Source organism: Micrasema longulum, unplaced genomic scaffold (assembly GCF_059751315.1).
Source record: "Micrasema longulum isolate JH-2025_06_02 unplaced genomic scaffold, ASM5975131v1 h1tg000812l, whole genome shotgun sequence".
NCBI lineage: Eukaryota > Metazoa > Arthropoda > Insecta > Trichoptera > Brachycentridae > Micrasema > Micrasema longulum.
In genome coordinates, this window is record NW_028278004.1 from 183,061 (window position 1) to 202,971 (window position 19,911).

Genomic DNA, 19,911 nt, shown 5'->3' on the forward strand with positions numbered 1-19,911 from the left:
GAATGCCGCAGCGAGACTTATTTTCGGAAGTCGACGAAACAGGCACAGTTTTAGATATTCTGTAATCCTTATAGTTTTTGCACATGGGGCCCTCGAGGGGACATAAACATTGGTCGCGGCAAAACCTTACTTGACACCGAGAATGAGCGAAAGTGCCGGTGAACGAGTTAACTTAGCTGAAGAAAAGTCAGCGTTACCACAAAAAGATGTATCTTTTTTATAAAAAAACTCATTTTTACCAAAATCATGATATTACGACAAATTATTCATCACTTAAGATGACGGAATAATATTTTTTTATTGTTAGAACATACACAATATTCTGAATTCAAAAAATATCTTACCTCATGTCTTTCATAAAAATGATGGGATGTTTGCAGGGGTTCTGAATTAGTAATCTCTCGAAGTACGTGGAACAGGCGCTCAGCACAACTTTGTGGCATTTTATCTGCCGATTCTCGCAGGCGAGCGTAACGTCCACGAAGTTCTCGGTTGTCAGCAGCTTCGGAAACACCGTCTGGAGATTCGTGTGGTAGGAATTCCACCGCACGCAAAACTGCTGCGGCATCTGCGACATCTTGAATTATCGCCGAAATTTTAAATCGAGACCACGGTTCTTTTGTGTTTTACGCGTAATTATATTTTAAAGAGATTTTTTACCGCCTTTTGACGCAGATTAATGGAAAAGATCTTTTATGACAATTTCATTGGCTCACTTCCAAGTAATGAGAAATAGTTTATAGCGAGATTATCATTTTTAAGGCAGAACGACATTCTAAAGACATCTGATAGCTTTATTTTATTATCAAAAGATTTAATATTTAAGGCAAATTATAAAGACTAGTTTTAAGTACAGGTTTTTTAAGTAATACTTAAGTTTAAGTCAATCTTGCCGGGTATACTTGTACACACTTAATTAAATCAGTCTATTTTCAATACTAAAAATACATAGATTGCGCAAGTTATTATTTTTATTTAAGTACTGCTGTGTTTTTGTCACATTGTTTTTTTTTAATGTGGCACTTTTAAGTTCATATATTTTTCCTCACTCATAGATAAAAATAAATGTTCATTGAAAAACTAGGGTAAAGTACTCGACATCTGTGCAACACTCGTTACATTTTAAATGCAGAAGGGGGGGTCGAATCAATTTTATTTTTACGATTTTAATTTCAATTTGACTAGAAATTTTTATGGCATTAGAACTTTACATTATCTCAATAATGAATGTAACCTGAAAGAAAAAAAAACATAAATAAAATTTTCAGAATCTTCACCAGTAATCTGTAATTAAAACATGCTTTAAAAATAAATTTATTTACACAGAAAATGGCTTAATTTATAAATAAACTTAAATTTTTTTTTAAATAAGAAATAAATACCTGGGATCTTATATCAACATATTACAACAGAGATGAAGAACATTTAAGAGAAGGTAATATAGAATTCTAGGCATCTACAGGGCTTATGACCTGTCAATGGCTGGTTTAAGTGGCCACTTTACACACTGTGTAACATTCACCATTCTGCCTATATTTGAACATCTATATTCCTTCAATTCTTTCTCGTTGATGTTTGTGAAGTTAAAGAGCTGAAACCTTTATTTATGCGGGTGAGATTCATCTAATTGAATTATTTCACCTACATACTGATATAAGCAGCTCCCCAGGTAGTTGAATCCAGTCCTTGTCTACAGAAATTTGGACAAACTCAAAATATTGTTGGGATCTTATAATTTATTTATTAACAGACTTGTCCATTTATACAATTTATAAGGTATAAATATTACAATAAAAGAATTGTTAAAAACATTTTTAAAAAGAAAAGAAGCATTGACAAACATAAGGGACATCGAGACAAGATCTGGACTATTTATTTAGTGCTCGTTTAAATCGCTGTAAACTTAAACCAAAAAATTCCAGATTTTGTCTTGAGTTAACAATATGAGAAAGTCGGGTCATTGGAGAATTAAGGTCATAGTTTGTTCTATGCTGATCGATGAACAGTACTTAATTATATGATGACAATTCATAAGCCCTATAAATGCCTAGACCTACATATTTAGACAGATGAATCCACAATCACACCCACATCAATAAAAGCTTCAGCTCTTTTACTTCACGAAAGTCAACAGATAGAAGGCTTGAAGAAATGTGGATTTTTAAACATAGACAGAATGGTGAATGTTACACAGTGTAAAGTCGTCACTTAAACCAGCCAATGACCGGTCATAAGCCCTGTATATGCCTAGGCTTCCGTAATCCCTTCGCAAAAATGTTTTCCCTCTCTGTTGCAATAGATTTCGAAAACTCTTTTATCTTCACATTGTAACACGGGCCCAATCTTTATTTAATGAAAAATGTGGCAAATATTTTAACAGGATTGAACTAGAATCTAATAGCATTTATTTAATCTTTTTGAATTTAATTTTGCTTTAATTATATGGAAAAACAAAAATATGGTAATTTTCACTCGTGAAAAATATGAGTCACAGGGATTGTATTACATTGCGGTCGTTATTTGCGTTACAATAATTATTGTTGTTCTCAAAGTTTATGAGAGAAAATTTAAGATTGAATTTGAAAGCCGATATAGACATTAAATAAAAACAAAAGATGCGTTTGTCTTCACATCTGGAAATAGTTGAGATGTAGCGATGTTTAAAACATACAAAAAAAGCGTCGGGCATATTTATAAATGTTCACATATCCCGAACGACAAAAATAGACGGCATAAAACGGTAAAAAAATATTATAAAAATATGTAAACATTGGGACAAACGCGAGGGTGGGTCGAAGGGAAAATAATTCAACAAAACTGACGCCATTTGCAACGCCACCCTTAAAAGTTAAACAAATAAAAGTTTAAAAGAAGGAAATGTTTACCAGAGGTGATGTAAAAGTTCTAAAAATAATATTGTTAGTAACAAACTAATGTAACATTCCGATACGCCGCCAAATCTCGATCTGTTGGCCGACGGCGCGGCTTACGGAATATTAGAGTCACGTAATTAGTCGAGCGTTCGCAACTAACATTTTTTTACGATGGAAAATCAATAAATTTAAGACTGGGGTCGACGAATTGTTATAATTTTTCTCTGGATAACTGCGCTATCTCATCGCCGACTTTAATCAGAAAAATCCCCGCAAGGCGCCCATGAGTGCGAGCGGGACGACCGTATGACGTGCATTGTAAATAATGTCAGAACAAGACATTCATAAATAAATCGCAGCGGGGGTTGAATTTTTCACTTTTCCCAGGCGTCTACAATCAAACGAGAAACGTATATCTTACTTACCGCTTTCCGTGCACTTTTAATATTACGAAAATTTTTCCTTCATAACTTATAACCGGCACTCGTAATGAATAAAATAATATCAAAGCAAAACGGAGCGGCACGCATCGCGAAGCGTCGGCGCCATTTTGCACATTTTTTGACGAACGAGACGCCGAATTTTACGATGCCTCGAAATATGACACGGCAATATAAGCCTTGTGCAAATATATTTAAGGGCTATATTGCCAAGCAAATATAGGCGTCTTTCGTGTTGCTTGTATGAAAAAATATTTATTGGTGCGTAGGTAAGTTATTAATACGGCATAAATAAATTATTTATAATCATTTTTACGTGCAAGTATAAAAACTTTTGTCCACGATATCCGATTCCGAAATTTGAGTGTTCAAAATTTATGGACGGAAATAGCTACTAGGGAATTATCATATTCTACGAATACCCACAAAAATATGTGAAGTGGATTTAGAAAAATGAATATGTTTTCAGAATCAGTATAGATGTGATGAAATGTTTTCAAACATAATTTTTTTATTATGTTTCCACAAAAACGCAACACGTTTGGCCTTGAAAATTCTGACACCAAAATTCTTGATGATGATCTATTTAAATTCAATCCAAACGGTAAAACGTTAGCCAAATCGTGACGTATAAGGGACTAGGCCAATGTAATGAACCGTTTTCACAGGAATTTAAAATATATTTTAAGCTACTAAGTTATATGAAAAAATTATTTACTCTACAATATTTATAGACCCTTATTGCTTTAAATTTTTTTAAAAAACGTGGAATATCTCTATTTTCATTTTTGATTAATAAATCGACGTTCAATGTATTTTATAGAGAATTATTTTTTCACAATGTAATTGTTTTAATGTAGCACCCATTATTCATTTGTTTATAGAAAATAAATGCGTAATTTATTTTTTACAATTAGTAAACGAGGTTATATTTACCACAAAACTAATTTCATTAAAAACTGACGGTTATCATGAAAATGGTCAAAATTCTTATACTTCTTAAGACAACTATTTTCATAAATTCGTTGAACTTTCTTTTTCCATTCTTCCTCTTACAAAACTTAGTTTAGTTTTGTTAATAGAAATGTAGTTTGATAGGTAAAGTAAGTAAGTAAATTGCGGATCATAATATTATTATTAATTTTTACCATGTGCTTCTAAGTACTAAAAAAATAATATTTTTGACAATGCAGTTTTAATAGTTTATTTTTTCGTAAATATTTTCGTTCTTCCCAAACTACAACCCGAATAACTTTGTCGTTAAAAAAATAGAACACTTAAGTGTAATATGCTCACATACATTTTACCTAATATTGTGTCTAAAATGATGTTTCCAGTGTTATGTTTTTCTTGCCGTAATTATTAAAAAATGTTCCTTTGTTATATAGTTTAAAAGTATCATATTCATATTATAAGGGAAATTGTAGAAAAAAACATTCTAACCTAGACGACCGAGAGTAGAAACTAATACCATAGACGGTGCTTGTTTTTTCCTGCGAATCTTTGTCAGATGTCAGATGAAAATATTTATGGTAAACGTCACCTGCGTTTTGTTTACCTTTTTTGGTATTCATAAAACACTTGCAAAATGGAAAATTCAGAAGAAATATGCAGAATATGTTTGAATTCTGACGCTTTAATATCACTGTTAGGTTATGATACGCGCAAGGAAAATATTAAAACCAAATTACACTATAAATTCTTTTCGTGCACCTCAGTTTACGTAAGTTATACTTCGCTTTGAAAGAACTGAATTTTGTTGAAATTTACTTAAAAACTTGTATATATTAATTTTATGAATTAAACATCATATCATATCGCTTATCTTTTCGTTGGTTTTCCAGACTTCGTCCGACGATTTGCTTCCAAAAAAGATATGTGATATTTGCGCATCAGAACTCGATAAAGCCCAGCAGTTGAGGGATCTTGCACAAAAAAGTGATAATATATTGCGGAAGAAATACGGATTACATACAATAGGTAAAAGTTTCATCATTTCCCTTTCCGCACCGAGTGGTGCATAGGGAATTGTATTTGTAAATCAAATGCTGCGTATTTTGATCATCTGTTACATAAATGTAAGGTGGTCAGTCCTACGCTACAGGTCCTACCCTTAAAATCGGTATTTCGTGTTCTTCCTGCCAGGAATTGAACCCGGACCTCAAGAATAGTAATGATTTTGAAAAAAATCTTAATAAAATTCTTTGGTTAATAATTTTGATAAAATTATAAATAAAGTTATCATTTAAACTTCTTGGTTTAGTTTTACTTTTTTATTATATTGACCAACGAGCGCTGTATCGTCTTAATGGTACTCGAACTTGGCAGTCTTGTTAATCGAAATGTAGAAAAATACTTTTGAATAAACTTAACTTTATTCCACTCACAAATTTAAATGTACAACAGTTACAAACAGGGCCTAGATGTTGACTGCGAAGATAAAGCATATGAAAGAAGAAAAAGCCAGGTCCGTATGCACAGACAGAGTAATACGGCGTTCTATCCTTTCCGCCTACCCCTGCAGGGGAACGGCCGACACATTGTGTAAAGTGGCCACTTAAACCAGCCAATGACGGTTCATAAGCCCTGTGGATGCCTAGACTTCCATATTGCCTTCTCTAAAGTGTTCTTCATCTCTGTTGTATTATGTTAATACTAAAAGCCCCCTAGGGGGTTGAATCCAGTCCTTGTCTACAAAAATTTGGACAAATTCAAAACATTGTATTATATTTTATTTTGTTATGCATTTTTGTTTCTTTTTAATATTCAGTTCAGTGCTGAATAAATCGGCATTTATTGTGAAGCATCGTATTATTATGAACTGCTTGCAAATCAGTAAGAAGGTATAAAATATACAAATAAGCAGAATTAAAGTAAAATCAAGTATAAATTATATTGTTTTGTATACTTGCCAAACACAAGAGCCAGACTCTTTTTTAGCTAATTCAACCTTAAGTGTAATATTTTTTATTTTATGTATTGTTTTTATGCTAATAAAAAGTTACATAAATTTGAAAATCATTTTTTTTAAATAAAAATACATGTTTTCATAGCTACGTCCTTATTATACTTTAGAAAGTCGTATATCAAAACAATGCGATTAAAAAATATATATATTCGATACGAAAAGCAATCTTTATTATTATTCACTAGTAATAACAGCAGTCTGAAAAGGTGTTGATGCTTGCATGGGTAACTTATTTATATTTAATGTCTTCAGCAATTTTTAACATCTTTGACCTATAAGTATTTTTTTTTTTTTGCAAAAAAGAAATATTTGCGTTCTTATGATTTACCCAAATATTTAATTTTGAGGGCCATTTTCAACGAGTTGTAAATAACTCACTATTAAAAAATGGGAATCAAGTTGGGGTAGAGTAGGATTCGAACCACTGACCTTTGGTCCGTGAGTCCGAGACACTAGCACAGGACCACAACCCGATTCGATTATTTGCCCGGTATTTTGTATAATAATTTGATTAAAATTTAATTGCCTTCAAAAGATTAAATAAGCAAAATACAGTGTTTTAAACTCTGCAGCGGAGCTATCTAAAAATTACAAAATTTCAGATTACAAAAATGCAGAATGCCATTTTGAACCTTGGATGAAAGACAGTCAAAACCAATTTATAGAAGATGAATGCTGTAATGAAACTGATATATTGTCTATTGAAGGTTAGTAATCAATATTATTAAATATAAAGCTTTAAACAAGACAGAACCGGTAACGAGATGAGACATTACAAAGATACAAAGACAACAAAATTAAATAATTAAACTAGCATACAACTTACCCTACCTGGCCCTTTCGACTGAACTGTATAAAAAAAACACACCTGTTTGACAATTCGTCAAATTTTATGTAGGTTACCTTAAAAACACGAAGAAAAAAAAATTATTCGCATAATTTTATAACATACATACGCATGCATTTTATGCATAAAACGATTCGAATGAACACCCGGGCTGAAAAGGTTAAGTTTTCCAAAAAAGCCATGTTCTATTATCTGTTATTTTATTATGTAATATTTTATTTATAAACTAGCGGACCCGACAGACGTTGTCCTGCCCGAACGTTGGCTTGCCTGCTATTATCTTGGAAAAATACTTTTCATCTAGGTACTTGTTTGTTATTAAATTCCAAAACAAAAAATAGTTGATTTTCAAAAAGTATTGAATTTAAGTAGGTACTTGTTTAGGGTTGAATTCCAAAACATAATATAAATATTTTTTTTAATCTGGCATTCTTTTTGCAAACATCAAACTCGGGTCGTCTCACCAACAAAGGGGTGTACTTATGTAGGAATACGATTTTTAAAAATGTATTGAATTTAATATTATTTTGGTGTCACCAAAAATCCAACCCTGGTAGATCGATGAATAAAACATTTATGCTCCTAACTTCTTTTTTACATATTAGATTGAAAATTTTAATATCTACGAACACGCACAGCGCGAAGATCTATTTTTCTCTGAAAACCGCACGTAAATCGGTTAAGCCGTTTAGGAGGAGTATGGTGACATCACACGTACAGAGGAATATTATATATAAAGATAACTTTGCTCGTTGGCCTTTCTGAATAAAAAAATAAGTAAATTCTAATTTAATATGTTGATATTAAAATTGTTTCAGAACCAGATTATAAAGCTGAAGATTTAATCGCAATCAAAGATGAGCCTGGCATTGAAATACCATTTACAAAAACATATAAGAAGAAAAAAAAACATATCAAAAACTTGTTGGAAACGTGTTTAGATTCTGAAATAAAAAAAGAGCGATTGAAACTACCGAGACGCGCCAAAATTAAGAAACTAAAGACTGAAAAAATTATCACAAATTTAAATCTGTCAGTAGATATGTCAAACGTTAAAATAGAAAACGATAATGAAAACGAATGGGTCGATGCTAACGATAATGAAAACGAAGGCGACGAATTAAACGAAGCAATTGACGATTGTGTGGAATTCAAAGAAGAACCGTCGAATTGTGACGATGAAGTTATGTTGATAGAATATGGCGCGGAGAAACTACTTATGAAAAAGCTCGATAAAAGATTGGGTAATTTAAACGCCAGGAAAAGGCAAACTTATGATTGTACACTGTGTAACGAGGTTTATAGGCACAGAAGTTTGTTCCAAAAACACATGAGAGTAAAACATCAAATCACAAAGTAAGTATTTTTCGAAATTTTGTCTTTCCACGGCAAAGACAAGTCCACTGTTCGGATGATTACACAGACGTCTCAAAATTGCTAGTTTTAAGACAGCGAGAAAAGAAATATTGAAATCGTCCACTAAAATCTAATATGATTAAACAGTATTTTGAGGGGTTGATTTTTTTCCGAAACATTTTTAAGCATGAAAATAATTTGAAGTGAAAAATGCCGAACGCTGTCAATCCACATGGATGTTTCTAACTTAATTTTTTCACAGATTTATTGTCAATATTTTGTGTTTGTCCAAATTTTTGAAGACAAGGACTGAATTCAACTCCCTCGTGAGCTGTTAATATTAACATATTACAACAGAGATGAAGAACATTTTAGAGAAGGTAATATAGAAGTCTAGGCATCTACAGGGCTTACGACCTGTCATTGGTACCTGTCAACTGGTATTATTGACAACCCTGAAACTATGCGGAGCATTAGCTTTTATGTTCCGGATAATTACCTTAGACAGCGTCAGCATAGACTGTTTCACATTCCAATAAACAGAACCAACCTGCCAATGGTTATGCCCGTTGGAAGGGCTATCTCTATGTTGAAAAATATTACTTTAGACATTGACATTTTTCACGCCTCTGAGGGAGTTTTTCGTTATAAGATTCTCTTAATTTTTCAACACATTATCCTTTGGATATTATGTATAATTATGTGTTATTTTTATATACCTAATTTTACCTTATTATTTTAATTTTTTCTGTATGTATGAATTAAGATATTCCATTTTGTAATGTACAAATATATGAATAATTAAATTGGAATTTGCTGGTTTAAGTGGCCACTTTACACACTGTGTAACATTCACTATTCTGCCTATATTTGAACATCTATATTCCTCCGATTCTCGAAACCCAATAAACGTGTTTTATTTTGGATATATTACCAAATTTAAATGGCAATTATTTTACTTATTTTAAAAATATTTTCAGGTTTGCCCGAGCAAAGGAATTTATGTGCGACGTGTGTGGTAACACTTTTTACGACCCGTATGGATTACGCATGCACAAAAGATCTCACACAGGTATATAAAAACATGCCACCCTCTATTGTGATGTGTTTTAATATTGAAGAATTCACTTCCCTCTTTTCTCCATCCAAGTGTGCATTTTGTTTAAAAATTCAGTGCCCTATGCGTGGATAGGGAAATAAAAATAATATAGGTTTTAATGATAAGTCATTTTTTTTCTATTATAATAATAATTTTACTGTTTTTATTTTATATAGGTGATCGGCCATTTACATGCAATGTTTGTGGACAGGGCTTCACACAACAGAGTAATATGGAGAGACACATATCCGCAAGGCACAGAAAGGTTAGAATTTATTTACATTTCAAGTTAGAATACAGCTCAATTATTATGAACTTTTGTACTATTAATTATTATTGTTATTATTATTAATAATAATATACTAGCAGCTATTAAGCCGATGTGTGTATATCAAGTGTACATGGTTTTTAAATTGATGTGTGCATCTAGGCGGTTTTTGAACACATTAACTGAACTAGCACCAATCACTTTCTCGGGAAGGCCATTCCATTTCTCCACGACTCGGTTAGTCGGGAAGTTCTTCCCGGGGTCAGATGTGACCTCTGACCGCTGACCTCTGAGATGGCGGTTTTCATTCATAGTGAACATTGATTTCAACTTGGGTACATTATATCGCTCAGTAGATTTTGAATGTTTCAATCGAGTCACCACGCTGCCTCCGCTCTTCCAGTGAACTTAAGCCACGCTCCCGTAAGCGGTCATCATATGATTTATTTCTTAGAGAAACTACCATTTTAATTGCTCTTCTCTGGACTAACGTAACATATGGACGAACATATGTTTTATAAATTTTGAGGTAATGTATAATGTATTTCTGTACCTTAAAGGATAAACTACGGAAGTCACATTTGGACTTTAGTTCAGGAAAGCGATTTTCCTATCTATATTTGAAACTATAACTTTTTTAATAAATGCAATCATTAGGTTCTGTGAACGGTGAATTTTATATTTTTATTCATACTTGGCCATAGTTAGTCTTACCTCAGTGGCGAACGGTGACTTTTTTTATAGGTAAGCTTTAATTTTTTTCATAATTTGTACCTGCATGTACATACATACATATAAGTAATCTCGCAAATGAGTGGAGGCGTACAAAAAAAAAGTATATACAGGTACACGGATTCTTTTCCTATGGTTTTGTGTAAAAACAACTTCATCTCTCCAGCTCCAGTTTCACCTGCTGGCAACAGAAGACGCAATACCTACTTATTTTTAATAAAAATAATTATAACCAATAACCCAACAAATAAACAACAATTAATAACTTTGCGAAATATGTAGGTATATTCTCCATTATTTTAATACAGTACATGTATGCAAAAGTTTTGAAAAATTAAATATGTTAAAAATATGGATAATAAAATAAGTATATTCAAAATTCCTTTTTGTTTATGACCATATATTTTTTTGTAGTTTACATTTTATACTGCAAATATTTACTAATTAAAAATAAAGTAAACATTTTGTTGTAAGATGTCACTCCCATTATGGACACAAAAAATATTTTTTTCTTTTACGTAATATATTTTTTTCAGAAAAACTTTTAAAAAAACAATAAGATTAGATTTAAATTAATTTATTTATGCCAAAATACATAAATTTAACTTTACATATTACATTACATAACATAACATAACATAACAATAACATTCATTAGAAATATTCGCAATAATATTGCATCAAAAATGTCACCGTCGTGACCACCGCGCCGAGTTGTCAGCTTCGTTTCCTTCTAAACTGAGAATGAATAATGCAAGAAATTGACGACACCGAGCGAGGCGCCACTAGCTAAAACGCGCGGACTAAAAAACTGGCGTCATATGTCAACAGAATACTATCAAACGAAAATGGTCTTTAAGAAAAAATGCTCGAAATGCTACTCTCCAAATAGAGAAGCTTTAAATAATATCTGTAATCTGCGAATGAACTCAGCAAGGAATATAAACGTACTGGGTTTTTGAATGTTAAAATACAGTATACATTTTGTATTGAAAAATATGCTGCAATAATCTGAACCGGGCAATGCGCTGGGTGCGCATTTAGAAGCTTATATTTATTTTTTGAGGAAGATATGAACAGTGAAGTTAATTTATAATAAATATAGATTATTTTATTTATTCTTCTGTAATTAAAACTACTATAAAACATTATTATTGGTAGTAAAATATAATGGTAGCTGCGAATAATCGATTATATGGACAGTTCGCCCCTGTCTTACCTTCATGTTACAAAAATGATCAAGATACACTGCGATTGGCATACCAATGCAGCGCCCTATGCACCATTAGGTGCGGAAAGGGAATGATGATGATGATGATGAAATATGTTACGTATGTACTTACTATAAAGTATGATTTTAAGATTGAGAACGTAAGAAAGTACTCTAAATAATATATTATTTTTTATATCTAAAAATTGAATTTTGTAACTTTGCCTTTTTTCTAAACGGGAGTCCGATTTTTACCTTTTTTCTGGTATTGTGATCATGTTCATGTTGATATTGATTTTTTTTTCTCCTAAATTCCGTGTTTTTTAAAAATTAATAATCAATACACAAATATCATCGTATTGTAAAATATTCTTTACCTATTCGTTAGTCATTTCCTTAAAAGAGACACAGTTTTGATGGCCTATAGCCGGCATTTTACAAAAACTTAATTGGTCTTTTTATATTTAAAAATATATCTTTTGGTATAAAATATGAATGACTATGTTTTTCTAAATAAAATTAAATGTATAAATAAATACTAATATTTGTTAACATTACTTTTTTACCACAATATTAATACTCTGTAATATATGTATAATGTTATGTATTGGATTTCAGGACAAACCATTTCAATGCGAACAGTGTTCCAAGCGATTCGGTTACGCGTCTACCCTGCGTGAACACATGCGAGCTCATAAAGGGGAGCAGCAACACCTGTGCAACATTTGCTTGCGTCTCTTCTCCCGTAGGTACGCCCTGATGCGCCATCGTCTCACTCACACGCAAGCCCGACCCTACGCGTGCAAGTACTGCGAGCGCACGTACACGCAAAGTAACGATCTGAAGGCGCATGTCAAAAGATTACACACAGATGCAACGACGGAGAAATTGAATGACTATTGTGTCAAACAATTGACAGAGTAAAAAAATTTATGAAAAACTGGTCACATATTGTTAATGAGTGTTTTTTTCAATATAGTCTCACTGTGAAACTTGACTGCTGTTTTGTGTGGAGTGTTGTTTGCCATTTCACCATGAAAAGATTACCGTAGTATTCGGGCCAAAAGATGCACGTTTTTGCTCTGAAAATTCAACCAAAAATTGGGATGCGTCTTATGGTCCGATGCGTCTTATGGTCCGATGCGTCTTATGGTCCGATGCGTCTTATGATCTGATGCGTCTTATGGTCCGATGCATCTTATCATCGGCAAAATACGGTAATACCTGAGCTGTGTTTATAAATAAGGAAGTTCATTGTTAGGGAAAATTGGATGTAAAAAATTGGCCAGAACACCCGAGTTGAGATGTGAAAAGGCCATGAAAAAACGAAGAAGAAGGATGTAAAAAATGTTTTCTTGCGTGCAGTAAAAATAAGATCCTTAAATTGTACTGCAAAGTTTCTTGAGAATGTATGAAAAAAATAATAAAAATGATTTTAATAAAAATAAACTGCTTCAACTTCAATCAACCAATGGTAGTGTTGTGATATATTTCCGGTTTACATGGAGCCAGTTCACCGATCAGCAGAACTCACCGAAGAGAAGTTGTGACATTACAGGCAGTGGTTGCGCGAGTGGTTGGTGGGATTGATGGTTTGTGGCTGGATGGACCGCCGGTGGACGAAGGTCCACCTATCCTACCCGTCCTGTGATCTCCCAACTTTCAATGTTTGTTATTCTCCTCGTTTCTATGGCCATGGGTAGCTACGGCTGCTATGGGAACAATTTTTTATATCCATAGCAACCAACATCAACAAACACACATTTTTTTTTGGCTTAATAACTTCTGCCAATTACCGCATGCATATAATTTTATCTGCCCGCATCTGCTCGTCCTATAATCATCTGCCCGCATCTGAACATCTTTACATCATCTGACCGCCGCTCCACCACATTCATCTTTATATTTTGCAAATAACTATAGTGAAAGTGCCGTGTTCACCAAAAAGGAACAAAACTACCCAGAAGCCAGGACTTGGAGATATCGTCCGGATTCCTGTCCCTGATTCCCTTTCCTCTCTTCCTAAAGGTAGGATTTTTGTCTGCTAAAGTTTGTTTGGCCGCATACTGTTCTTTTCCGCATTTCTATCTCTGCGCAACGCATCCTCTTATTTCCCCGCATATTTTAACACGGATCAATTGATTCGATCAAATAATATACACGCAAATTATAATCGCCACCCCAGCAGAGTAATTACAAAACTTGAAAAAAGCCATAGTGCGATAATATATATATAATACGACACATAAATTTTAAACAATTTTTTTAAATTCATATTTAAAGCATTAACTTTGTGGTCAAACATTATACTAAATGTTATTAAATATTTGTATATAACACTAAGCGACTTTTATAAATTTTTCCGAATTGCAAATCACCTAATCAATTTTAATCATGACTTTAAAAAAGATACAGGAGTCAAAATCTTACACACAAATAATAAAGGGTTTATTTTATTTATTTGATACTTTATATACATATAAGGGCGAGCATATTGCCTTAAGGCCATTTCTTCCTACCTAAACCGTTCAGTTTGAGAAAATTATAAATACATGGACATATTGAATCTTACAATTTTATACAAAAATTAAAAACAAATATTAACAAAATAAAAATATATAATAAAAAAAAATACACTATACTATGAAGAGAGGAGAGGGGATGGAAAGGAAATAAGAAGGATAAAGGAACATTTTAAATATTTAGATAGTGACATTTCAATCTTGACTTAAATGTAAATAAAGAAGGGGCGTCTCTAACATTAGTGGGTAGATTATTCCACAATCGAGCGGCTACTACTGTGAAAGAGGAGGCAAGAAAATTAGAGCTATGACAAGGTATTAAAAGGGTTCTTTACTAGAACGAAGAGATAGTCCGTGTTGTGAAAGAGGTTGGATGAGCTCTCTCAGATAAACAGGCGAAGTGGGATTATTTAAAATATTGTCAAGAAGTGATAGAATGTGAATGTTTCTTCTATGCCTGATACTGAGCCAGTGTAGTTGCGTGCGATACTCGGTTATGTGGTCAAATTTGCGAAGATCAAAGATATAACTAATACAAATATTCTGCAATCGTTCTAACTTATCATGTAATTCAGAGTTAGCATCTGGATAACATACATCTGCATAGTCAAGGAGTGGAAGAAGTAAGCTCTGGACTATCGTTTGCTTAGCATTAATTGGCAAGAAATTCTGTAATCTTTTAAGTGAGTGCAAACTGCTATAAAGTTTACGACTAACTTCGTTAACCTGATCGTGCCACCCTAAATGCTCATGAATGATAACACCTAAGTTTTTGACTGAAGTCATGAATGGAATTTCTGTGTCATTTATTTTGAAAAGAGGAAGTGTGGAAAAATTCACTTTTGAATACATTTGTTTACTGCCAACAAGTACAATTTGGGTTTTTGTTGGATTTATGAGAAGTCCATGTTTTTTTCTCCATGAAGAGATATGCAAGGGTTAGTAATAAAAAAAACACAATTTTGAATTAAATCTATTTATTAAAATGAACCGGGCTGTGGTCTTGCGCTGGTGTAGCGGACTCTCAGATCAAAAAGTTATGTAGTTATATATACATACGGTAAAAAAAATAGAACACTTAAGATTGAACTTGCCAAAAAAGAGTCTGGCTCTTGTGTTTGGCAAGTTTACAAAATAATACAAAAAATAAACAAAAAATACAAAACAAAATAATACAATAAATAAAAAAATTAAACAATTTTAAAAATTGAGAAAATTTAACACTAATAAATAAAAACACAAAATTTATATACACGGGTACATATTATACACAGGCACATATTATACACAGGCACATATTATACACGCATCTTTATTTTCAAAATACTGTTAATGTTAATTATGTCAGGAATATTTTCTTTTTTAAAAATTTTTATTTGTTTATTTTTCCATACATGTATTATTTACATAGAAATATAATTACAAAAATACACTTTAGAAAAATACATCTTAAAATTAAGCTATAACATAAATTGGAAAAAATTCCCACAAAGACTTTTTAAATTATTAAAAAGTTTATAGCATTTAAATGGTAAGATATGGATAAGAAAAGAAAAATAAAAACAAAAACCATATTAACATATTCTGATATTACAAAAACATTATTTATTTGCACTATGCATTTAATTTATCCTTAAGTTTTCCCTAATTAGTTGATAAAATTTGCGTAAGGAAGCTAGATTACCAGACGTCTTGCGGCTACAGGGCACATTTAGTTGCTTTGGGCACATAGTCTAACATTAAAATTCTTTCAATCTCTCTCACTTCTTTATAATATTCTTCACAATTCTTGCGCTCCAAAATATATTGCTGTGAATTTTATTCACCTTTCTGATCATGGTCTTTTTCAGGAAAGAACACTTTCCATTCCTCGACTTAGCACATCATTTTTCAGCCATTCCTTTTCTATTCAAGCCGCTAGACTTTGGAATGAGCTACCTCTTCATATAAAAAATGCACCCTGGCCACCTTCAAAAAACGCCTGAAACATTATTATGTATCCCCAGAATCCTGAACTCTTTGTATTTTACTGTTTATCTCTCATTCCAAACTCATTATTTAATTCCACATTCCCCACCCTTTAATATGTATGTCATAATGTACTTTTTTAAAGTAAATATGTGCAAGCCTTATCTCCCAATAAAAGAACAGCTGTTAGTTTAAAATTATTACCTTTTTTTTATTTTAACATGTGTATGTCTTTCAATATATATTTATGGTTTTTTAGTACAAAATTTTGACCAATCTCTTCTTTTGGCCAGTCTGTTTTTTGGTTGGCTGGAAGATATTGCTTTTGACAATAAGTCCACCAAAGTACTTAAATTAAATAAAATACTATTGGAAAAAAAACTATTTCAAAAGTTAGACAGAGTAGTGATAGTTACGTGTGTAAAGCGATTGATTACAGGTCATACGCCCAGTAAATGCCTTGATTTTCACATCCCCAATAATACTTAAGGTGACGTAGCTGGACTAGATGTAGTTGTAAGAAAGTTAAATTCTAGCATTAATCTACAAAGGTTTGAACGTACAAAAAATATTTTCAAATTTTAGGTAAGCAAATCATGAATGCAAATATGTATTTTTTAAACTAATAATTTACACAGTATTGTTTATATTTTTCCATATCAAATAAATATGCGTAAAGGCACCAGTAATAACTGTAATAGCCATGCTTTTCGCAATAGTAGTTATTTTGACAGTTCGCCTGCACACAAAATGGCCGACCTGTCGTCACGAAATGGCCGCAACTCTCCGTAGTACTAGAAGCAATCGCAACATCTAATTTCCCACTCTTCCAATCATTCTGACAAGGATTATAACCAATCTCCGACCCATAATTATTTTTTCTCTCCAGAACAACGAGGTTAACATCGGGCTTTTTATTTAAATTATTCCTAGCCTCAAAATTATCATTTTTTTCTTCTCCAAACCTATCAAAAACACCTTCAAACGCCGTAGAACCTATAGTCGATTCAAAAGCGTATGACTCTGTCGATTCTGTAACATAAAAATCATTACGAATCGTGCTTAAATCGAAATCAGTCGTCAGAGTGGCGTCATCATAAATATCCGTCACACTTTCGTCAGACGCTTCAACTTCACTTAAAACGTTAAACAAAATTGTGCTCAGTTGACTACCGATCATAGAGGCCAATATCCCTTGCAGAGACTTGACAACACGTTCAGGTTTCCACGTTTTCTTCATCGATGTCCCTTGGTTTTCATTACTAAATTTTCGCAGCTGCGTTTCATTTGACGTTTGTTTGAAATTTGATTTTGACGCATCTGCATCAAATTTTCGACTGTGCGTTTCATTGGACATCAATTTAAAATCTTTTTGTGTCGCATTGTAAAACTCCCGTATGAGTGTGTCTAAGGAATCTTCCGTACCATCTTCCACATGTTTTTTCAATTTAAAACTAGCAACATCCCCAGTGACTCCTGTCCTTTCCGTTCCGGGTACGAATGCCATATCTTTAGTTCCCTCGTCATTTTCAGCAGATATAAGCACCAACAACTGAAATTAAAATAAAAATCTAAGTGGTCATTTGATTATTTTATTTATTAAAGATAATGTAAAAAATGTACACTGGGTGTCCCATGCCGAGGGTGACATTCAGTAGCGGCGTTGGGGTAGTGCGCGGTCGGGCGACCGCCTGTAGTCCTTAAAATGTAACATGATTAGAATGACAGTTGTCAGAAAAAGTGACGACAAAACTTTGTAGTAACGTCGAAAAAGTTATTTATTTTGACACACGAAAAATCATTTATATCTGGCGTGTTAATTTATTTTTAATACAATGCTTGGAACATAAATCAACATTAATATATAAAATCAGCTTTAAAACTAAAATAAACCTAATTATTAACGACGTTCTTACAAGGTTGCATCATTTTGCAAAAACGTTAGAGATGGACGAATTGGTTGAATAAAAAAATTATTCATTTGATGTTGTTCATGATAAAAGTATAAATGTCTCATTTTTTGGCGAATAATTGTGTTAAACACACTATAATAGGCGTGTTTTTGCGTTTTTTATATCAATTTTCAGAAACAGAGTTTCATGATTGCATGAAATAACTGGTAAAATAGATTTGATCGGTGATCCGTAATTTCCCATCACTAATGAAATTAGATTGACAGCTGTCATTCTAATCAAGCTATATTTTAAGGACCATCGGGCGCCACATATAAAGGGGCGCTGCAGGCGCCCCATTTTATCTTCTCGCTCATTGAGCGAGTCTAACTTACTCGTAAATTTCCTAAATCGAGCAACAGACTCATTATAGTAGCAACACAATACATGTGCCAGCCAGGATTTGTAGACGGTACCACCTATTTCATGTACCAATAAGTAAAACATCGTATGTTAAAAAATGCTTTTTTTCGTAGGACTTTTTCAGTGTACAATACAAAATTAAAAAATATAGATTACACAAACATCACTCTGTCATATTTAAAATTTACACTAAAAATGCATTATGTAACTTAGTACACATTATAATAATAAATATGTACATCTCCCTTCCCCTCCTTATCCTCTCTTCAAGCTTTCTTGTCCTAATCCCGCCCAATTTACAGTAACTTAATGTTCTTAAAATAAATATTGAAAAATTATTTGATTATTGAGTACATGAAAATAACATTTTTATATAAAAATACATATGTATAAATTGTGTGTATTTATTTGATATGTAATATATTTTCTTTACTAACTTTGTATACTATGTGGATATCTGTTTGTTTACTATAAATATGTATGTAGAACTGTTGATTTCCCAAATAAAATAAAATAAAATAAAACACATAATGTCTCAAAACGCGTAGTGTCTGCTGTTCGTTTTACTGGGAATCCCCGACCATAGACAAAACACATGATCTATCTTTTTTTTTACATTGAAGTTAGAAACTGAGTTGGCGATATTTTTGACGAATTGGAACGCTCAGTTCATTCAACGGATTGCATTACATTATTTTAAATAATCAGTTATTTCAGTATAAACCTTGCCTTTTTTTCATATGGGTTTAAAGGGGTGAAAGATAGGGGACGCCGTAGAAATCCTGCCCTGGGGTGGTGGTGCTCAAACCGGCCTTGGTGACATTAAATATTATTTTGAAAAAAGCCTTATTAAACATAATGAAATCAGAATCTCAAATACGTATAAAACACAATAAAACACATAAACAGTGTTTTGAATATCTTCAAATGTTGTAGTGAATTCTATGGTTCCACCATTGCCGGCCTAGAGGATGCTTCACGACGACCCAAAGTGCTTTTGTTTTGCGAACTGTGACTGCAAAATTTCCACCATTTTTGTAGTGAATTTTAACAATTTCAATGCGTTGTTGAAGCGTGTATTGTTCCATTTTTAGTAATGGCGTAGTTTTTAATTGTCAAATGTCAAAAGATAACAGCTTCAAAAGTGACAGCTGCCTAAATTAGAGGGCTATCCAAAATGAAACCTCTTATTGGAAAGCCCTGTATAAAGTACTACATTTTTGATCTACATATATTTTTCAAAAAAACAATTTCCAAATATCACTTACCTGAATGTGAAAACAAATCCGGGTAATAAATTTCATTTCCCCTGT

General features: G+C 32.5%; 2 protein-coding genes across 4 annotated transcripts in view; one reads left to right on the plus strand and one right to left on the minus strand.

Moving 5' to 3' along the window:
* The window catches only part of LOC148278887 (uncharacterized), a 47,402-nt gene extending 43,975 nt beyond the window's left edge, over positions 1–3,427 (minus strand). For 2 of the 3 annotated variants that reach the window (XM_088230739.1, XM_088230740.1), the window contains exons 1-2: positions 3,299–3,427; positions 345–1,234 (exon numbers count right to left, since the gene is read on the minus strand). In XM_088230739.1, coding sequence (XP_088086865.1) covers positions 345–577 — 233 coding nt within the window. In that variant the 5' untranslated portion in view covers positions 578–1,234; positions 3,299–3,427. Of the gene's footprint in view, positions 1–344; positions 1,235–2,885; positions 3,104–3,298 lie in introns of those variants that run through there. The other variant, XM_088230741.1, reaches the window with a different exon arrangement.
* A 1,385-nt stretch (positions 3,428–4,812) lies between these two features.
* Positions 4,813–13,223, plus strand: LOC148278888 (uncharacterized). Its single transcript, XM_088230737.1, has 7 exons — positions 4,813–5,036; positions 5,158–5,293; positions 6,884–6,988; positions 7,947–8,484; positions 9,465–9,556; positions 9,760–9,848; positions 12,412–13,223. The coding sequence occupies exons 1-7, from the start codon at positions 4,902–4,904 to the stop codon at positions 12,715–12,717; spliced, it is 1,401 nt and encodes a 466-aa protein (XP_088086863.1). The 5' UTR covers positions 4,813–4,901; the 3' UTR covers positions 12,718–13,223.
* Positions 13,224–19,911: the final 6,688 nt, after the last annotated feature.